This window comes from Puma concolor, chromosome D4 (assembly GCF_028749965.1).
Source record: "Puma concolor isolate L17-30 chromosome D4, mPumCon1.1.hap2, whole genome shotgun sequence".
NCBI lineage: Eukaryota > Metazoa > Chordata > Mammalia > Carnivora > Felidae > Puma > Puma concolor.
In genome coordinates this window covers 56652508-56674481 of record NC_141679.1, presented here as the reverse complement: position 1 = coordinate 56674481, position 21974 = coordinate 56652508, and the positions used below count along the sequence as shown (strand labels likewise).

At 43.8% G+C, this 21974-nt stretch overlaps 1 protein-coding gene across 2 annotated transcripts in view; it reads left to right on the top strand.

Annotated features, from left to right (window-relative positions):
- Positions 1 to 9306: 9306 nt before the first annotated feature.
- DCAF12 (DDB1 and CUL4 associated factor 12) overlaps positions 9307 to 21974 on the top strand; it is a 39666-nt gene continuing 26998 nt past the window's right edge. The window contains exons 1-2 of one of the 2 annotated variants that reach the window (XM_025914325.2): positions 9307 to 9923; positions 11013 to 11267. In XM_025914325.2, the coding sequence (XP_025770110.1) occupies positions 9846 to 9923; positions 11013 to 11267 (333 nt within the window). In that variant the 5' untranslated portion in view covers positions 9307 to 9845. Of the gene's footprint in view, positions 9924 to 10337; positions 10677 to 11012; positions 11268 to 21974 lie in introns of those variants that run through there. The other variant, XM_086683373.1, reaches the window with a different exon arrangement.

The following is a 21974-nucleotide window of genomic DNA, read 5'->3' as shown; positions in this document are numbered from 1 at the left end:
TTGATCTTCTAAGCAGAAAAATTTCATCTCTTCCTTTCATTTTTCATCTTATTGAAGTTACAAATAAAAGTAAGATTGTTTAAGAAACAGGAGGCAGGAGTCAAAAGCCAAGGAAACTGGGTAATTTATAAACTATATAATCAGTTTCTGAATGACTAGAAATTGTATGTTCTTAACACAAAATCTATCAGTGTGCACCAAATTATACATAAAATATAGAAATAGAATTTCTGCTCTCAAAGTAGTTGATGCTCTGGATAAAATAATCCAGGTTCTTAAAAAAGAAAAAAATAAGAGAGTACTAGGAAATGCTAAAATAAATACCACTTGCAACTTCAACTGGACCCAGATATTTAATGCAGCAGAATTGAAAATAATCTGGAGCAAAGGTCCTGGGTTCCAGTCCTCACTCATCCCCTCTGACTATGACTTGACTTTTTTGGCTTTAGTTTTCTGTAAAGGTATGAGTTTAATGAGATGAACTTTCTCTATAGCATCTTCTACCTTTAGTAATCTATGCCTCAGGATCTGAAAAGTACTTCCACAGTGGGTGAAATAATTATCATTCACATGCCTTAGAGACCTCTAACATCTTTGAATCATCAGAGAGCAGTTATTGAGTGCTTACCATCTGTCTCCATTCATGTTCTTATGTCCTCCAGGTCTCTCCTTGCTGTTTTTTTAAATTATGGTTTGTGTGAATTAAAATACCAAATCCTTTCTCCTCACAGAAATGTTTTCCTCCCAAGCCCTTTGCTAGCAAGGATACTTAATTAGCTCCAACACATTAAGGGTAGAGTCATACAGGGAATTGTGGCAACATCTGCTTTGTTTGCTCCAAGAAATCTATGCAAATAAACAGGAGGATTTCCTGTTACTAAGCATGTATAACATAACTCAATTTGTCCAAAGTATTTTATGCTACTTTGTTGTTATTTATTCTTCCTGGAAACACCAAGCCAGGTATAAGGTGATCAGGTCCTGGGTCCTCTGCCTATTGAAGGGCCTCCTTCTGCATGTCACACTGTGAAGGAATGGTTACAAGGACTGACTTGGAGGGGTGGGAGTGAAGAAGACTGGAACTGTTGCGGGTTTTATTTAAAGCTATAAAATAGTCAGTTTGAAATTATCTTTAAAAAGAGCAGTATGTGGGGCACCAGGGTGGCTCAGTTGGTTAAGTGTCCACTCCTGGTTTCAGCTCAGCTCATGATCTCATGGTTTCGTGTGTTCAAGCCTTACGTCAGGCTATGTGCTGACAGCACAGAGCCTGCTTGGGATTCTCTCTCTCCCTCTCTCTCTGCCCTCCACCCTTCTGCTCATTCTGTCTCTGTCTCTCTCAAAAATAAACTCGGGGCACCTGGGTGGTTCAGTAGGTTAAGCGTCTGACTTCGGCTCAGGTCATGATCTCATGGTTCGTGAGTTCAAGCCCCGTGTCGGGCTCTGTGCTGACAGCTCGGAGCCTGGAGCCTGCTTCGGATTCTGTGTCTCCCTCTCTCTCTCTGCCCCTCCCCCACTCATGCTCTGTCTCTCTCTGTCTCTCAAAACTAAATAAATGTATTAAAAATTTTTTTTTAAACTTTAAAAAAGAGCAATATGTAAGGATATATAGATACAGGTGCAAAACATACTGAGAAAAAGCTAGATCATACATCAAGATGTAACTTTTGGGTTTCGTGTCTTTCTTTTCTTTCCTTGCTTTCCAACTTTCTACTTTGAGCACATATTACTTTTTAATTTGAAAAAAAAAGTTATTTTAGGGGCAACTGGGTGGTTAAGTGTCCAACTCTTGGTTTTGGCTGAGGTCATGATCTCACGGTTTGGGGGATGGAACTCCTCATCAGGCTCAGCTCTGACAGCATGGAGCCTGCTTGGGATTCTCTCCCTCCCTCTCTCCCTGCCCCTCTCCCATTTCTCTCAAAAATAAATAAAAAACTTTAAAAAAAGAAAAAAGTTATTTTAATAAGTAAATGGATTTCTCAAGGTTCTGGATGCAAATTGTTGCTACATTAGTCTCATCACACAGTCTCTTCCCTACACCTATTGTTAAACCTACTGTGAACATACTTAGAGAACTTGTAAAACATATATTTGACTTACCTTTTGTCAGTCATTCAACATGTAGGGAATGTATAAAATATGCTAGGTGCCTTCCCTAACACTAGGGATTTGGAGATAATTAAGGGTATCCTCTGCCATCAAGTAGCTCTCAAGCTAATAGAATAGATATGAAAACAGATCATTATCAGCCTGGCTGGCTCAGTTGGGAGAGCCTGTGACTCTTGATCTCAGGGGCATGAGTTCGAGCCCTACGTTGGCTACAGAGATTAGTTTAAAAAAAAAAGTATTAAAAAAAAAAAGAAAACAGATCATTACAATACAGTGTGAAAAATTATCCATAAAATGTCCTGTGGGGGCACAGAGGAAGAACATCTGAGAAAAGTTGAAAGATGAGCGATGGTAGGAAGAGACCAGTCACAGAAAAGTTCATGCTTGAGTCCAAGAAATTATTAACTAAGAATGAATGATTCTTATTACATGATGGAATGAATGTACAAACAAGGGACTTTTTTTAATCTTGGAAGTTTCAAAATGCATTCATTCATTAATTTATCCATTTATTCAACAAATATTTGTTGAGTGTTAGCATGTGCATGTAGAGGCCATTTTTAGGCAAAGCAGCTGAAGTGATGGAATGTAGAAAGGGCAGGACCATCAAGTAACCCACCTCAAAATATCCATAGGTGCTAACTAACCAATGGGCTACTTACAGATAGGCACAGTTACCAAAAAAGGGAAGATTGCATACCTCACCATACCTCCTCATCTTCCCCCTTTAGGAACAGCCCCCATGAATTGCCTCTTTGCAGACAGCATCTTCTCCACTGCCTGCCTACTTCTCTCTTGAGGTGTATTCAATTTGTTCTGCTGTGGGTGAATTCTTTCACCTCTCACACCACCAGCTTTTACCCGATCTTACCCCACATTTGGAGTCCCCCATCAGATCAAGAGATACCCCATATATACACCACATTGCACTCAGGCACTAGAGATAACAATGATAGCAAAGACATCCATAGTCCCTACTCTCAAGCAGCTTACACTCTAGTGGGGGTGACAGACATTAATCAAATAATCCTACAAATGCATGTAAAATTCTAACTGTGGTAAGTTCTCAAAGGAGAAACATACAATGCTTTGAAATTAAATAATGGAGGTGGGGGATCACAACTAATCAAGGAGCCCAGGAAACGCTTTCCTAAGGAAGTAATGTTTCAACTGACATCTGAAAAATGACTAAGTACTACAACAGCAAAGAGGAATAGAAAGAGTATTTTTAAAAATATTTTTAATGTCTATTTATCGTTGAGACAGAGAGAGACAGAGCATGAGCAGGGTAGGGACAGAGAGAAAGAGAGAGAGGGAGACACAGAATCCAAGGCAGACTCCAGGCTCTGAGCTGTCAGCACAGGGCCCAACACGGGGCTCGAACTCATGGACTGCAAGTTCATGACCCGAGCCGAAGTTGGACACTTAACCGACTGAGCCACCCAGGCGCCCCTAGAAGGAGTAAATCAAATGGAGATAAAGCTGTACCGGGGCCCCGTGGCAAGAGGGAACATGTTGGTTGGATTTGGAAGGATTGAAAGAGGGTCAGTATGGTTGGAACTGAGAAAGGAGGAGAAATATAGTAAGAGATGTGGCTGGAGTCAAGTTAGGAGCCAGATCATGCAGGGTCTCAAGGGTCAGATTAAGCATTTTATTTTTATCAAAAGACCAGGAGGAAGACAGTGAGGAAGTAGAGATGACCATGGGGATAGTTTGATCAAATTTGCATTAAAAAAAGAACTATCTGCTGAGTGCAAAACACAAGAGGTCAGAGTAGATGCATGTGGTCTATCTCTGAGATCTTCACAAATGGTGCAATCAGTAGGTGATGGGGCAGCTGGCTGGCTCAGTCAGTTGTGCACGTGACTTGTTTTTTGTTTTATGATTTTTTTGAGGGGGTGCCTTGGTGGCTCAGTCGGTTAAGTGTTTGAATCTTGGTTTCAACTCAGGTCATGATCTCACGGTTTGTGAGTTCGAGCCCCACATCAGGCTCTGTGCTGACACTGTGGAGTCTGCTTGGGATTTGCCCTCTCTGCCTCTCCCCTGTTTATACTGTCTCTGTCTCTTCCAAAATAAATAAACTTTAAAAGTAAAATAAAATTTATTTTTAAAAATTTTTATTTAAAAAATGTTTAATGTTTATATTTTAAAGAGAGCATGACTGGGGGAGGGGCAGAGAGAGAAGGAGACAGACTCTGAAGCAGGCTACAGGCTCTGAGCTGTCAGCACAGAGCCTGATACGGCTCAAATTCATGAACTGCGAGATCATGCCCTGAGCTGAAGTTGGACACTCAACTGACTGAGACACCAAGACACCCCCAAAAAGATTTTGTTTTTAAATAATCTCTACATCCAACCTGGGGCTTGAACCCTGAGATCAATAATCATATGCTCCACAGATTGAGCCAGCCGGGCACCCCAATGTGCATGTGACTCTTGATCTTGGGGTTGTGAGTTCAAGCCCTGCAATGGGCATAGAGCTTACTTTAAAAAAATAAATAGGGATGCCTGGGTGGCTCAGTTGGTTAAGCATCAGACAATTGATTTCAGCTCAGATCATGATCTCACAGCTTATAATCTCATGCTCCCTCCGCCCTTCCCTTTCCCCTCCCCTCCCCAACTCATGCATGTGCAGTCTCTCTCTCTCAAAATATTTTTTTAAAAATTAAAAAGTTAAATTATTTTAAAAATTAATGAGTACATTAGTGGTGATGTTAATAAATGTGATTTAAATTTTTTTTGAGAGAGAGACAGCGCAGCAGGGGAGGGCCAGAAGGAGAGAGGGAGAGAGAGAGAGAATCTTTTTTTTTTTTTTTAATGTTTCTATTTTTGAGAGAGAGAAAGAGAGCATGAGCAGAGAAGGGGCAGAGAGAGAGAGAGGGAGACACAGAATCTGAAGCAGGCTCCAGGCTCTGAATTGTCAGCACAGAGCCCAACAAGGGGCCTGAACTCACAAACTGGGAGATCATGACCTGGGCCAAAGTTGGATGCTTAACCAACTGAGCCACCCAGGTGCCCCGGGAAAGAGAGACTCTTAAGCAGGCACCGCACTCAGCATGGAGCCCAGCCCGGGGCTTGATCTCACACTCTGGTCTCAATCTCATGACCATGAGATCATGACCTGAGCAGAAATCAAGAGTCAGATGTTTAACTGACTGAGCCACCCAGGTGCCCCAATAAATGTGATTTAAAAAATACATGACAGACTTGGACTAGGGTAGTGGGAGATGTGAATTGACTCAAAATATTTAGAAGGCAAAATAAATAGGACTTGGTGATGGAATAAATGTGTGAGGGTGTTTGAGGAGAGGTTACAAGAATTGGGAGAGACAAAGGTGATTCCCAGGCTTTCATATGTCTGGAGAACATTTTTTTGTTTTGTTTGTAGAGCGGAGAGATGAATTCAATATCCTCTCAGATTAATTTCAGTCTAGGGTTGTGGCTTGTATTTTTTTTATTTTATTTCTTAAATTTTTACTTATTTGAGAGAGAATGTGCGTGTACATACAAGTGGGGAAGGGGCAGAGAGAGAGAGAGAGAGAGAATATCCTAAGCAGGCTCCACACTGTCAGCACAAAGCCCGATGCAGGGCTCGAACCCACGAACCGTGAGATCATGACCCGAGCCAAAACAAGAGTCAAACGCTCCACCAGCTGAGCCAGCCAGGTGCCCCAAAAGTTGGACACTTAACCAACTGAGTCATCCAGGAGCCCCAGATAGTGTGTGTGTGTGTGTGTGTGTGTGTGTGTGTGTGTGTGTGTGTGAGTTTATTTATTTTGAGAGAGACAGAGCATGAGTGGGGCAGGAGCAGAGAGAGGGAGAATTCCAATCAGGCTCTGTGCTGTCAGCGAAGAGCCTGACAGCAGGCTTGAACCCACGAAACTGCAACCTCATGACCTGAGCCAAAATCAGGCGACCCCCAGATTGTAGTTTTTAAATTTTCCTTCTTCCTAGCCTGATTGTCTTAAAAAGTACAAGACGGGGCGCCTGGGTGGCACAGTCGGTTAAGCGTCCGACTTCAGCCAGGTCACGATCTCGCGGTCCGGGAGTTCGAGCCCCGCGTCAGGCTCTGGGCTGATGGCTCAGAGCCTGGAGCCTGTTTCCGATTCTGTGTCTCCCTCTCTCTCTGCCCCTCCCCCGTTCATGCTCTGTCTCTCTCTGTCCCAAAAAAAATAAATAAAAACGTTGAAAAAAAATTAAAAAAAAAAAAGTACAAGGGAAGAAACCAGGTGAAAAAATTTTGAGCACTTATATCTTTATATTGAGGTATACTTAATATAAACTGCATAATTTTTTTTTAATGTTTACTCATTTTTGAGAGAGAGTGAGCAAGAGAGAGCAAGCATGAGTGGGGAAGGGGCAAAGAGAGGGGGAGGTACCGAATCCAAAGCAGCTCCAGGCTCTGAGCTGTCAGCCCGGAGGTTGACACAGGGCTTGAACCCACAGACTGTGAGGTCATGACCTGAGCCGAAGTTGGTCACTTAACCAACTGAGCCACCCAGGCACCCCTAAACTGCATAAATCTTGAATGTACACCTTGTTGAAATTTTACATATGTGTACACTGTTATAATCATCACCGAGATCAAGAAATAGAAGTTTCCAGAGCACCTGGCTGGCTCAGTGGGTGGAGCATGCGACTCTTAATCTTGGGGTTATAGGTTCAAGCCCCACATTGGGTGTAGAGATTACTCAAAAATAAAATCTTAAAAAGACATATATGTTTATATACTTATATTAATTTCTTGCACACCAGAAACCTCCCTGGGTTCTCTTCACAGTTAGTAACCACCAAGAGTAATGACTACTCTGACTCCTATTATATGAGATTGTAATATAATATGTATTTGGTCTTTGTCCTGATTCCTGGCACAAGAGCTCCTACAACTCTTGTAATTTTCTAAGTCATAATGGTAGAAGCACATCATTTGTCATTTTTAATAAGTCCCTCTCAACCATACCTGAGTTCATATTAATGGGGTGACTCAAGATGATTCCTTAGATAGCTTCAGGATGGGGGTTGGTTGCCAGAGGAACCAAGCATGTAATTATGAGTATGGAACTTTCAGCCTCATCCCCTAACCTCTGAAAAGGGGAGGAGAAATGTGGATTGAATCAAGGTTAATGATTTAATCAATCATCCCTTCATAATGGAACCTCCATATAAACCCTAACTATGGGGTTTGGATTAGCCTCTAAGTTGGTGAATATATCCACATACCATGAGGGTAGTGTACCCCAAGCTCCACAGGGACAGAAGCTCCTGTGTTCAGGACTCTTGCAGACCTCACTCCCTGTCCATCTTCATTTAGCCCTTCATTTGTTTCTTTTATAATACCCTTTATAATAAGCTGGCAATATATTTATTTTCCTGAGTTCCATGAGGTATTATAACAAATTATGAACCCTGATTAGGAGGTCACAGGAACCCCCAATTTATCTATCAATTGGCATTTGAACTATTTTCATCGATTGACATTTGAACTATTTTCCATTTATGGCTGTTATGAATAAAACTGAGTACTCTCATGCCTTTTGGTGGACGTAAACACTCATTTCTGTTGATACAACCAGTAGTAGTTCTGGATCATAAGGTACACATACTTAGCCATAGTAGGTACTACCATAGATTTTTTTCCAAATTGTACCAATTTATGTGCCCACTAGCAATGTATGAGAGTTCCAGTTATTCTACCTCACCAATCATTGGTATCATCAGTCTTTATTTATTTTTTAAATTTATTTATTTTGGGAGAGACAGCACAAGCAGGGGAGGGGCAGAGGGAGAGGGGGACAGAGGATCTGAAACAGGCTCTGTGGTGACAGCAGCAAGCCACCCACATGCCCCGTTGTCGTCAGTCTTTTAAAAGCAACTGTGGACTTTTAAACTTCAAGGTGAATCTTTATTCCACAGAAATTGTGAGCTCTGCTGGGAGGTACATTTGGCGATAGTTCCTGGGATGTCAAAATGAAGTGCACCAACTCTGAGGATGAGCCTACAGCCTTTGACATGGGCAGAGGATACCAGGAACCAAGTGCAGCCCAGCATGAGCCTAGATTCTCAAAGGAATTCCAGACTCTTGCCCAGTGGGCTCCTGGGTCACCAAGGGCATTGTGAGGCAAGACAGAACTGCAGCAAGAGGCTCAAAAAGAAAGCTGAACCACTTCTGACCCATTCACCCTGTTCATGTCTCTGAAGGGATAGGCCTGACCAAGTAAGATGGGGCTGCCTTTCCCAAGGTGGCACTAGAGATTAGTGGCAGTGCCCACTTGGGATGGCAGAGGACTCTGTCTCAATCTGGTCTGTTTCGGATTGGAAAACAAATCTAAATCTTGTAGGCAGAACCTTAGAGTCTTAGGGTCTTAGGGTCAACAGAGCTCCCTGGAGGTATGAAGCCTGAAGCGACCAGCAGGTAACTGGGCACTACAGCCCGAAGCCAGTCAACCCCAAGCAAGAGTATCCTGCTTCCTCAAAGGGTTTCTTTACCTGAGGAAAAGCGGAACCAGCACTCAAATTCCTACAGCATCTTCTGAAAATGGAGGCAAGGGTGATCCTGAAGAAGCCCCCTTCTCTAACTGACAAGCAAAACGGCCACTATACTCTGTAGTTCAGAATTTCACCCAATATGCCCTCATTGAGATGCAACCAGGGCCCAGAGGGAGAGGCAGGCAATGGCAGTCCCCTGTTCCTGTCCTCAATTTAGGAGACATAAGAAACATAAATTAAGGCGTGAGGCCTATTTCATAAAGCACAAAGACCCTGTGGCCCGCAGGTCGTGGGAGTCTAAAGGGAGGCGAGGTCGTAGCTGAGGGAAAGGTGACTGAGGAGCTGTTGCAGCTTGGGCAGGAGAGTCGGGAGAGGTGGACAGCAGGGAATCAGGAGACTGAGAGGAGAACGGAGCCTTAGGACTCCCCAGGGGTGGGAAGGCGGGCAGAGGACCAGGGAGCGGCTTGGGGTGGCTGCGCCGGGCAGGGCAGGTACTCTAAAGAAGGAAAGTCTGGGCACGCCGGCCGGACTCCACCTTACGAGGGTGGGGGAAGGAGGTCCTGCCTCCTCGCACAGAGTCCAGCCCTTGGTGCTGGAGCTCCGTTTGTGATAGGTTCGGGGAAAGTGCGGCGCTCAAAAGGAGATAACCAGTGGTGGCTGCCCAGGAAAGGCGTGTGCTGGGAGGGATTCCTTCTCCGAGCCGGGTTAGTTGTCTTCACTTCCGGGTGCCTGCGGATGAGTAGGCGGGGGTCCAAGGTCAGCGGCCAGAACGCAGATTGCTTTGACCCCTGGTCTTCCACTTCCAGCGGCACTCTGACGACCGTTGGAAATGCGCGGGCGGCAGCAAAACGACAGCCGCGAATTTACCACTTGCAGACCCTAAACCCCACCCCTGAAGGCCAGGCGGCGTCTCCGTGGCGACGTGCAGCGAAGTGCGGCTGCGCAAGGGTGACGGAGCGAGGGCGAAGGGGAGGGGGTGTTTTGGTTCCAGCCGCTCGCCGTCCTTTCAGACTTGTTCGTCTGAAAGCTTCTCGTTCCTTCCTTCCCTAACCCCTTCCCTTTCCCTTTCCCTTTCCCGGCCCCGGTCCTCCCTCCCTCCTTTCCCTTCTGCCTGCCTCCCTGGGTCCGGGCCATTTTCCGGGCCAGGCGCTTTAAAGTGCGTGGCCCCGGGGCCCAGTATATGACCCGCCGTCTTGCTAACCCTCGCTACCCCCGCCCCATGTGGCTGCGGGGCCGCTGCGGCGCTGCCCACTATGGCCCGGAAAGCAGTTAGCAGGAAGCGGAAAGCGCCTGCCTCGCCAGGAGCTGGGAGCGACGCTCAGTGCCCGCAGGTGAGGGCTGAGAGGCCAGGACTCGGGTTATATCGCCGAAGCACCCAGAGGGGGATAGAGTCCTGAGATAAGGGAACCGGAACCCGGGACCAAGGTTTGTAATCAGAGGTGGGGCAAGAGCGTGGCCCAGCCAGTACGGTAAGGGCTGGGTCCCCAGGAATTCATAGGAGAGCAGAAAGGACAGAGAGATGAGACACTGAAGGGAAACTTGGAAACAGGGTATACTCCTCAGAAGGCCTACAGCCGGGAGTGGGGCTTGAGGGGAAACTAGAATCTTGGCTTTGGAGGAAGGGAAACCGACGTCGAGTGGAATCAGGAACAAAACCTCCCAGAAGGTACGCGGAGGGAGAGTGAAGTCCACCTCCGGGGGGGTGGGGGGGTGGGCAGAGATGATTGCGACCTTTATATGGGAAAGATTCTCCCTCCGGCTACCTCAAGCCCCAACATGGGGTTTTTGGCTCCTGGACCGTTGTAAAAAACAGCACTTCTCAGGTATCATTCCTATACCTCCCTCTTTGAAGGAGAAGACCTTGTTGGACGCGTATTCGGACTCTGATTTCCCGTGCCTCCTACCCCGTTAGTATTTGATTTTTCGAATTCTTCAACCGCCTGGAGCGCGGGACAGGGAGGAAGTCTTTGATAGTGCATCCCTGGAAGGTGTAGGACCCCATTCTGGCCCTAGTTGCACTCTCCATGCTCCGCGGGGAGTACAGACTGAGAGAGAGAAGGGGACTGGGTAGAGATGCAGCCCAGGTCGGTATAGTAATTATGTGGCCCCTCATTCCCTTCCCTGTCAAGTATAGCTTTAGGGGATTTGAATCCTTCACTCCTAAAAGGCCTAGTAAACCTTTTGACCTCTTTTCTGCTTCCATTCCCTTGTCTTTCAGCCCTTGTTTCTCATAGGTTTGACTATGAGCAGTATCTTTTCAATGTTGGAAGAATTAAATTGGACTTTTCTGTATTGAGTTACCTATTCTGTTGTATGTGAATCCTGCAGGATGAGTTCTTGGTGATTTCTCTGATACAGGAGGATCCCTCCTTCTGAACCAAGGTAGCCAAAGCCCTAATTTCTAATGTTGCTTTACACAGTTTGGCTGGGATCACTCACTTCACAAAAGGAAAAGACTCCCCCCGGTGAAGAGATCCTTAGTGTACTACCTGAAGAACCGAGAAGTCAGGCTTCAGAATGAAACCAACTATTCTCGAGTGTTGCATGGCTATGCAGCACAGCAACTTCCCAGTCTCCTGAGGGAGAGAGAGTTTCATCTTGGAACCCTTAATAAAGTGTTTGCATCTCAGTGGCTGAATCATAGGCAAGTGGTGTGTGGCACCAAATGCAACACGGTAAGTGTCTGGGGTAAGTGAACCTTACCCTATGTCCTGCTCTAGAACCTCTCACTGCTCACTTTCCTCATCAGTTTCTTTTGGGAGGATATTGCCTTACTCTGCTTTCCATTCTCTCCTATCTGTTGATAACTTCCGCCTCTCTTTCTGTCCCTTTTGCCACTTCCTCATTTCTTTCCTGATAAATCTTCAGAGGAGCCTGTTTCTTTAGGCCTCTTGCCATATGTACAGTTGTTCCACTGCTTTTTTTGGCCTCATGTTTTTGTGTTGCTTTTTAAGTCAGAGAATGCAGAGGAAAGATTTAGGAAAGAATGATGCTCAGGGAGGGCATCATTTGGGATACATAATAGTGGAAACTTAGGTCTTACCTGCTAGACTAAAGGCATATATAAAAATATTTAAGGATGTGTGGGTGGCTCAGTCGGTTAAGTGTCCAACTTGGGCTCAAGTCATGATCTCATGGTTTGTGGGTTCGAGCCCCACATTGAGCTCTCTGCTGTCAGCGAGAAGCCTGCTTTGGATTCTCTGTTCCCCTTTCTCTGCCTCTACCCTGCTCATGCACTCACTCAACACACGTTCTCTCTCTCTCTCAAAAATAAATAATATTAAAAAAAAATTAACTAGCACTTGGCTCAAGATAAAGCGAGCATTACTTTTTAGGGAGTAGAATCTAAAGATGTATTTCTTTTAAGAAAGGGCAGAGAATGTGTGTTTGGTGGTATATTTCAGGATATAAATGTTTGCTCTTTGTAAAGTAGCCTCCTGGAAAGGATTCGAAAGAGAGAAAAATTATTATATAAGTAGGAAAGTGTTCTTACACAGAATGACTTAGAAAATAGTTATAAGTGAATGAAAGGAAAAATATGTCGGTAATCTATATAATAAGCACAATTACAGGCATAGGTAAAATAGGTCAATCCATGATTGGATATTACAATATGATTGGAACAGAAGGACACAAATAGCATGATTTCAGAGGAATGGTAAGAGGCAGGGCCTGGAGGTGGGAAATGATTCCAAAGGAAGCATGAGAAAAGATGGGATGTAGGCCCAGCTGCTCTCTCTGTTTTCACCTCACCCTGAGTGATTAGACAAGTAATGTCATAATGGCTGGGTAAATTTTCCTTAGGCAGAAGCACAGATTGATTGAAAGAGAGAATATCCTTCTAGATCAAGAAAGTGTTAAGTGCTAGAAGTGTTTGTTTATAAAGGACATAGGCAAAGATTTAAACAAGAGTTTTAAGGAAGGAAATAATATCTTGGAGGTTGGGGCCAAACTGACATTTCCTCTTCTGTTGAGCGTTGCTGCTTGTCATACAGAAGCCTTTCAAAACTAAGTAGTGGTGGGGCACCTGGGTGGCTCAGTCACATAAGCATCATACTGTTGATCTCAGCTCAGGTCATGATCTCAGGATTCATGGGATCGAGCCCCAGGTTAGGTTCTGGGTTGACATCATGAAACCTGCTTGGGAGTCTCTCTCTCCACCCCTCTCCCCCCACCCCCACTTGTGCACACAGGCACGTGCTCTCTCTCTCAAAATAAATAAACTTAAAAAAAAAAAAACCTAAGTAGTTGTGGAAAGACAAAACTTCCTTTTCCTAGTTTCTCATGCCACCACTCATGGTTTAAGAGCACTGTCATTGTGACTTGGAGTAGAAAAAGAGTTTCCCCATTTGGAGGAATTCATTCTGCTCTCCATGTACATCATCATACTGTTTTGCCTGGCAAATGTTGCTGAATTCTGAACTAAGTTAATAATAGTCTTTTTCTTGAATTTATTGCCTCTATTTTGAAGGTTTGAATAATGTAAAGTAATAATTTACTTTTTTTTTTTTAATTTTTATTTTTGAGAGAGACACACACAATAGTGTGAGCGGGGGAGGGGAAGAGAGCTGTGAAAGGGAGACACAGAATCTGAAGCAAGCTCCAGGCTCTGAGCTGTCAGCAGAGAGCCTGATGCAGGGCTCAAAGTCACAAACCATGAGATCACGACCTGAGCTGAAGTCACAAATTTAACTGAGCCACCCAGGAGCCCCTAATCTACTCTTAATACCTACCTCTTCCTGACTTCCTGTGTCCTCATAACCTAAGGTATTTAAATGAGGGCCTATTTTCTTTATATAGTTTATGTTGTTATTTGTTTAGCTTCCAGAACCGAAGCAGGGAACCAGAAACACTGCTCTTAACTTTGTGACATTTGGCAAATGATTCTCTTGTGTGCCTTTGTTTTCCCATCTATAAAATGGGAGTGGTAATATACAGTGCTCAGAATGTGGCTGTGCACATCTTGGGAAACACTTGTTAGCAATATCTTCCTTATGCAAAAATAGTACTGGTCCGGGCAGCTGTGTGGCTCAGTGGGTGAGCACCCAACTCTTGGTTTCTTCTTAGGTTGTGATCCTGGGGTTGTGGGATCCAGCCGTGCATCAGGCTCCATGATGGACATGGAACCTGCTTGGGATTCTCTCTCTCTCTCTCTCTCTCTCTCTCTCTCTGTTTTTCCCTACCCCCCTCCCCCACCCCACTTGTGAGTACACCTATCTCTAAAAAATATGTATATATATTTGTGGTGATAATGAATGCAAAGCTTTTTCCAATGCTGTTTGCATTCCTTGGGACTCCACTCAGTTTGAAAGAAAGGAAAATTAAACAATCTTTGGAAAATATGCCAAGATTCGGGGGAAGAAGAGTTTGTGTTGGATTCTCAATAGTAAGTTTTGGTGTATTGAAATTTTGCAATTTAAATGTATCAAGTAGGAAAAGTATACCACAACCATTCATATCCTAAAATAACCTATTAATTAATGTGTCTGCTGGTTAGAAGCTGTTTTTGTCTTGGGTACTGTTGGTATGATTAGCATTTAACTGAATATACACAAATGCTAAAAAGCCCTATCATTTCCCAGTTAACTAGCTTCGGGCAATAGTATTGAAACTTCTGCTGAGGCATTAGGTCATCCATTATGGAAAAAAACATCAGATATATTCTATGTCTTTCTGTAGCTTGATTCCTGAGGTGGGAATTCTGCTATGCTATGGGCTAACACTCAAACTAGGGGCAGTCACTTAACCCTCAGAATTCTCTGGGCCTATTAAGCATAACTACAAGAATGGTCAATGTATGTCTTAATCATTAAGAACATTAGTATGGTCATATATATTTTTAAGTTTACTTATTTATCTCGAGGGAGAGAGAGAGAGTGCACATACTTGTGGGAGGGGAAAGAGAGAGAATCCCAAGCAGGGCCCATGCGGTCAGCTCAGAGCCCAATGTGGAGCTCAGATTCACAAACTGCAAGATCATGACCTGAGAAGAAATCAAGACTCAGGTGTTCAACCAACTGAGCCACCCAGGTGCCCCAGTATGGTCATATTTTTTCTTTTCTTTTCTTTTCTTTTCTTTTCTTTTCTTTTCTTTTCTTTTCTTTTCTTTTCTTTCTTTCTTTCTTTCTTTCTTTCTATTTATTTATTTATTTATTTATTTATTTATTTATTTTGAGAGAGACAGAGACAGAGCAAGTGGGGGGGGGAGTGGGGGGGGAGAGAGAATCCCAAGCAGGCTCCATGCTGTCAGCGCAGAACCCAATGTGGAGCTCTAATCTCGAAACCTCGAGATCATGACCTGAGCTGAAAGCAAGAGCCAGACGTTTAACCGGCTCAGCCACCCAGGCACCCCTGGTCTTGTTTTTTCTTTACTTAGAGAAAAAGGGGTAGTATAACCTTAATTGGAACATGGGTCTGGAAATCAGGATGGGTAGGTATATTTTCCTGGTTTAGGATTACAAAGTCAAATTGTGTACAGAGCCAGACACAAAAGCTAATTTAGAGAAGCTTATGAGGCACAAGACAGTAAGAAGTAGCAGGGACTGCAGAGAGCCAGAGAAGGCATTCTTGGCTCTAGCCAGTTTTTGCCATGCAGGAATTTTTTTTTTCTTTAAGTTTATTTATTTTGAGAGAGACAGAAACAACACAAGTGGGGGAGGAGCAAATAGAGAGGGAAAGAGAATCCCAAGCAGGCTCCATGCTACCAGCACAGAGCCCAACATGGGGCTCAAACCCAGGAACTGTGAGATCATGACCAAGCCAAACTAAGAGACTCCCAACCAACTCAGCCACCCAGGATTTTTTAATTGTTTTTTAATGTTTGTTTATTTTTGAGAGAGAGAGAGCATGAGCTGGGGAAGGACAGAGAGAGAGGCAGAATCTGAAGCAGGCTCCAGGCTCTGAGCTGCCAACACAGAGCCTGACGTGGGGCTTGAACCCATGAACCGTGAGATCATGACCTGAGCCAAAGTCAGAAGCTTAACTAACTGAGCCACTCAGGTGCCCCAAGAATTTTTTTTTTTTTTTTGATGTTTATTATTTTTGAGAGAGACGGTGCAAGCAGGGGAGGGGCAGAGGGAGAGGGAGACCCAGGATCCAAAGTGGGCTCTGTGTTGATAGCAGAGAACCTGATGCACAGCTCAAACCCCCGAATGGCTCAAACTCCCGAACTGAACTATGAGAGCATGACCTGAGCCAGACACTTAACTGAGCCACCCAGGCCCCCTGCCATGCAGGAATTTGAACCTATTGTTAATTTTTCCTTTTAAGGAGAAACTGGAAATCTGGATTTTTATGGGGAAGAGTGTTAACCATTTGTGAAGATTATCCAGAGTCTGGTGTGACAAGAGCTTTAGGTGTCTGAAAGAGAATTATGAGATTAAGGTTGGAAAGGTTCATTAGGATCAAATTATGGAAGCCATGAAGTGTCAAGTTAAGATTTTATTTGTTGGGGAGTGGAGAGACAAGACCCAAGGATTTGAAACAGGGAGTGACATGGTTGGAGTACTACTTTAAGGGAAAGTAGTTACAGGATGCTAGTGCTATACTATAAATGAGAGGTAATGAGGGCCAAAAGCAGGACAGTGGCAGGGAGAGAGTGAGAAGGAGACAGATAGAATACATCTTAAGAGGGTGAGGGGCGCCTGGGTGGCTCAGTCGGTTGAGCGTCCGACTTCAGCTGGGGTCATGATCTCGCAGTTCATGAGTTCGAGCCTCACGTCGGGCTCTGTGCTGACAGCTCAGAGCCTGGAGCCTGCTTCAGATTCTGTGTCTCCCTCTCTCTCTGCCCCTTCCCCGCTCATGCTCTGTCTCTCTCTATCTCTCAAAAATGAATAAACGTTAAAAAAAAATTTTTTTTTTTTAAAAGAGGGCGAATGGGTGGCTTGATCAGCGGAGCCAGGATTTATTAATTGTTTTTTAATGTTTGTTTATTTTAAAAAAAAAATTTTTTTTTTAATGTTTATTTATTTTTGAGACAGAGAGAGACAGAGCATGAATGTGGGAGGGTCAGAGAGAGAAGGAGACACAGAATCCGAAACAGGCTCCAGGCTCTGAGCTGTCAGCACAGAGCCTGACTCAGGGCTCGAACTCACGGACCGCGAGATCATGACCTGAGCCGAAGTCGGCCGCTTAACTGACTGAGCCACCCAGGCGCCCCTATGTTTGTTTATTTTTGAGAGAGAGAGAGAGCGTGAGCTGGGGAAAGACAGAGAGAAAAGCAGAATCTGAAATAGGCTCCAGGCTCTGAGCTGCCAATCTTGATCTTGGGGTTGTGAATTTGAGCCCCACGTTTGGGCATAGAACCTACTTTAAAAAATAAAAGATCTTAATGGTACCATCTGTAGATGGTGACATGCTCAGATATAATCCAGAGGATTAAGTCAAAATTGATACTGATGTCTTGAACCTGGGTAACTAGAAGGATGGCAGGAGAAGTACTGAACAGATTTGAAGAAAAAATGAGTTTAGTTTTATATTTTCACTTAGCTGAAATTTAAAAGAGGGGTAAAGGGGAGTACCTGGGTGGCTCATTTGGTTATATGACTGACTTTGGCTCAGGTCATGATTTCATGGTTCGTGAGTTCGAGTCCCACATCAGGCACTTCTTTCAGTGCAGAGCCTGCTTCGGATTCTTTGTCTGCCTTTCTCTCTCTGCCCCTTCCCGTACTCTCTCTCTCAAAAATAAATAAACATTTAAAAAAAAAAACCAAAACCTTAAAAAAGTAATAAAAGGGGAGTAAAGATTGAAGTTAGTGATTTGGGGAATAGTCATCTATATATAAGGGATTATTGAAATTCATGCACTACTGGGGCGCCTGGGTGGCTCAGTTGGTTAAGTGTCTGACTTCAGGTCATCATCTCACAGTTTGTGGGTTCAAGCCCCACATCAGGCTCCGTGCTGATGGTGCAGAACCTACTTGGGATTCTCTCTCCTTCCCCTCCTTCCTCCCTCCCTCTCCCCCTTCTACACTCGCCCACTCTGTCTCTCAAAATAAATAAACTTAAAAAAAATTTGCATACTACCATGGGAGAGAGGGTAAAGAAGACACTTTTTTTTTTTTTAACGTCTGTTTATTTTGAGAAAGAGAGTGTGCATGCAAACAGGGGAGGGGCAGAGAAGGAGAGAGAATCCCAAGTAGGCCCATGCTCAGGAGTTGGGGCTGCTGAATGAGGGGGCCTTGATCTCACCACTGGGAAATCATGACCTGAGCCAAAAATTAAGAGTCGGATGCTTAACCGACTGAGCCACCCAGGTGCCCCAAAATGGCACTCTTAACTTCCATAAACCTTGCCGAAAATTGCGAAAATTTCATTAAATGTGTATTTTCTGGGCATGATGTGGGGAAGGTGGTGTGAAGACAAAGCCATAGTTTTCATGAGATTTTCAAAGGGAGTACTATGAGCCAAAAATGGGTAAGAGCCACTGATATTGAAAGGGTGGCTAAAGGTAGAACCTTGGAGAATGTCTACATTTATGGAGCAGGAACTGCTACAAGGAGACCAGGGAGGTCAGAGGAGAACTAGGAGAGTACCAAAAAAATTCAAGAAGGGGGATATTTTGGAGCACCTGGTTGGCTCAGTCAGAAGAGCATGCAAATCTTGATCTTGGGGTCGTGAGTTCAAGCCCCACATTGGGTGCAGAGATTACTTAAATAAAATTTTTTTTAAAAGAAGAAAAGGGGGTATTTTGAGAGGGGATGGTTTGAAGAGGAGGATAGTAATAGAGTGATAATGTATGCAGAGTTTGAGGTATTTAAGACTATCAGGGACTTAGCATAGTAGATAAAATTGCTTATTGCAGTTACAGAGAACCTACACCAAAGGGAACCAAGGAGCCTCTCAGTAAGAGGGTGTTAGAAGGGACTTAGAAGACTGATTTGTGGGAAGGCTTAAGGAAATGGAACTTTCACAGGAAGATTTCCTGTGAAATTACTTTCACCCAGACACCAAGGCCTAGCTGATAGTACCAGGCTCACTCCCTACATATCAGGGCTACTTTCTTTTTCTCACCATTTCCCAAAGTAATGGTCAAGGGTATACTGCTGACTTCCCAGATTGACTTGGTGGATCATAATGAAGCAGACAAAATGAGTTTAGGCTGCCATTTGCTGTCAGATGGGAGGAAGAAGAACTTTGAGGAGCCTAATTTTGGGGATGGGGAGGACTGGTAAGCACCAGGGTTGAGAAAATAGCTGTAATGTTTTCACTGAGTTTACATATGCAGATTCCTGAAATAAAAGCAGAATATGAGATCCAATTTGAGACACAGGAAAACAAAATATGGTGAAGTGTGGGAGTTTTGCTTTGACCAGATCTTTAATTCATGCTCCTTCATTTTACTATTGTATTTCCCCAAAAGGATTATACCCTTTTAGAAGATACTTTTATCTTAATTTTTTACTTTTTTAAAGATTTTATTTTAAAGTAATTTTTACACCCAACATGGGGCTCAAACCTACAACTGAATGAGCCAGCCAGTTACCCCTAGAAGGTACTTATAAACGCTTGCAGAATTTCTTGGGCCCAGCCAGGTGTACAGCATTCTTATCTGTATCCTCCAGTTTTGTTTCATAGGATAGTAATCTGTAAATTAGCCATTTTTAAAATGACATGGTTATTCTCTGCCTAGTAAGAAATGTTCAGATTTATTCCAGAATTAGTCTTTATGTTATTTTCAGAATATTTGACTCTTAGAGGAAGATTTTATTATTTATGTTTTATTATTTGTTTTTTGACACAGAGAGGCAGAACATGAACAGGGAGGGGCAGAGAGAGAGAGACAGAGACAGAGAATCTGAGGCAGCTCCAGCCTCTGACCTGTCAGCACAGAGCCTGACATGGGGCTCGAACTCATGAACCCCAAGATCATGACCTGAGCTGAAGTCAGACGCTTAACCCACTGAGCCACCCAGGCGCCCCTAGAGGAAGACTTTAGATGTGGAAATGATAGAATTGTTATGTTGGCAAGTTCATCTGCTGGGGCACATGTGTGGAAGTGTTTCTACATGGGAAATCCTTGTGGAAATGCCTCAAATTCTAAGGTTTCATATAGAGTTAATTGATGTTAGGAGGCTTTAGGAAGAGGAACAGTAGAAATATGTTTATGCCCCTTACATGTGAAGGTGCTAGAGTTGTTTTTTTCCTGCCCTTTTCTGACTTGTCTTCATGTCTGGGAAGGCCTTTCTTGGATTAACATAGGTGTGGGACTCAGGAATCCTGTTTTGTGTAGTGCACTGCAGACTGTGGATCACCTTCTGTTTGTGAGAAAATTAATGGTCAAGAATGTTAGGACCCGACCAGCAGTCCTGTGGAGGGGTTCAAGAATTTTAGGGCAGTTTTTCTCAACAAGAATGTTGATGGTGTTTTTGGTGGTTTCTTTGTTGTCTGAGACTTTATCTCATTTTTACAGAATATTTCACATTCCTGGTTTCTACTCTGTATATTCCAGCAGTGCTCCCAACCCTTTCTACCCTGCACCCCCAGTGCTCCAAAGAGGAAGTAATTTACAGGGTGTTCAGGGAGGATTTCCCAAAGGAGGAAGGGGCTTCAACTAATGGGGAGGAAGCAGAGGTGTGTGTTCTGTAGCCAAATCAAGAAAGTACAAGAAATGTTGAGGGTCCCTAATAAACCCATTTGGCTGATGCAGGGCAGAAACTATGGGGAAAGAGACTGTGACACATTTGCTGGAGGGTTGGCTAACTGAATCTCCCTTGAATAATTTTTTTTTTCCTTTGGTTCATGCTAGCCTTTTTTTTTTTTCTTTTTCTAAACATTTATTTATTTTTGAGGGAGAGAAACAGAGTGCCAGAGGAGGAGGGTCAGAGAGAGAGGGAGACACAGAATCTGAACCAAGATCCAGGCTCTGAGCTTTTGGCACAGAGCCAGACACGGGGCTCGAACTCAACTGCGAGATCATGACCTGAGCCAAAGTCAGTTGTTCAACTGACTGAGCCACCCCAACGCCCCTCATGCTAGCCTTTAATAATGAATAATCTTGTTAATCACCTTTCTCATCTAGAAAATTGAGTCACATGCAGTATGATCCCTGATATATTTAGAGCCTGTTCCTATAGCTCTATAGCCTTGGAGGATGAGGAAACCTGAGTTGCTGAGAGCAGAGGTTTGCTGGGAGGTGCCTGATAGGCCAGCTACCAGAGGAGAGTTAATAATAAAACAGTCTAGAGGTGCCCAGGTGGCTTAGTTGGTTAAGCATCCAACTTTGGCTTGGGTCATGATTTCACGGTTTGTGAGTTTAAGACCCATATCGGACTCTGCGCTGGTAGGGCAGAGCCTGCTTGAGATTCTCTCTCCTCTCGCAAAATAAATAAATAAACTAAAATAATAATAATAATAGGACAGTCTAGTTATTTCAGTTGGTTCCTACTTTCCTTGAACCCTTCCAAAGCTTGTCCTCCCCACCCCCAAGGCCAATCACTTGAACGGCTGTCATATCATCAAAGGAATAAAAAAGTTCCATGAGCTAAGCATGACTTCCTTTGTCAGTTTACTTGTTTTAAAATTTTTTTTTAATGTTTTTATTTATTTTTGAGACAGAGAGAGACAGAGCATGAGTGGGGCGGGGCAGAGAGAGAGGGAGACACAGAATCCAAAGCAGGCTCCAGGCTCTGAGCTGTCAGCACAGAGCTTGAGGCAGGGCTCGAACTCACGGACTGTGAGATCATGACCTGAGCTGAAGTCAGACCCTTAACTGACTGAGCCACCCAGGCGCCCCCAGTTTACTTGTTTTAAATTGATGCATATTTGATTTCTGATACTTAGGCCTTTGTTTCTCAGGCATGACCCAGAAACCAGCTGCATCACAGTCACTTGAGGTGTGTGCTAAAAATGCAGTTTCCTTGTCCCTGCTCCAGTATGGATTCAGGATTTCCCTCAATGAAACCTAGGAATTGACATTTTATTAGTATTTTTTTTTAATTTATTTACATCTATTTATTTATTTTCAAGTTCATTTATTTTTTCTCAGTACTCTCCACACTCAGTGTGAGGCTCAAACTCATGACCCTGAATTCAAGAGTTGCATACTCTTCCGACTGAGCCAACCAGGTGCCCCCCCCCTTTTTTTTTTTTTTTTAACTAATCTCTATACCCAGCATGGGGCTTGAACTCATAACCCCGAGATCAAGAGTCATATGCTCTACCAACTGAGCCAGCCAGGTACCTGAGGAATTGGCATTTTAGACAAGCTCTCAGGCAATTGTTACATGAATCACTGGATTAGACTTTATGCTATGTAGCAATAATTTTTTTGCTACCTTATTAAATCTAGATCAGTTGTTTGAATCCTCCCTGTATATTCTAAACTATGTTCAGGGCATAAGTGGGACATTATAGTTGATGGATCTGGAAGAATGTCCTTGTAG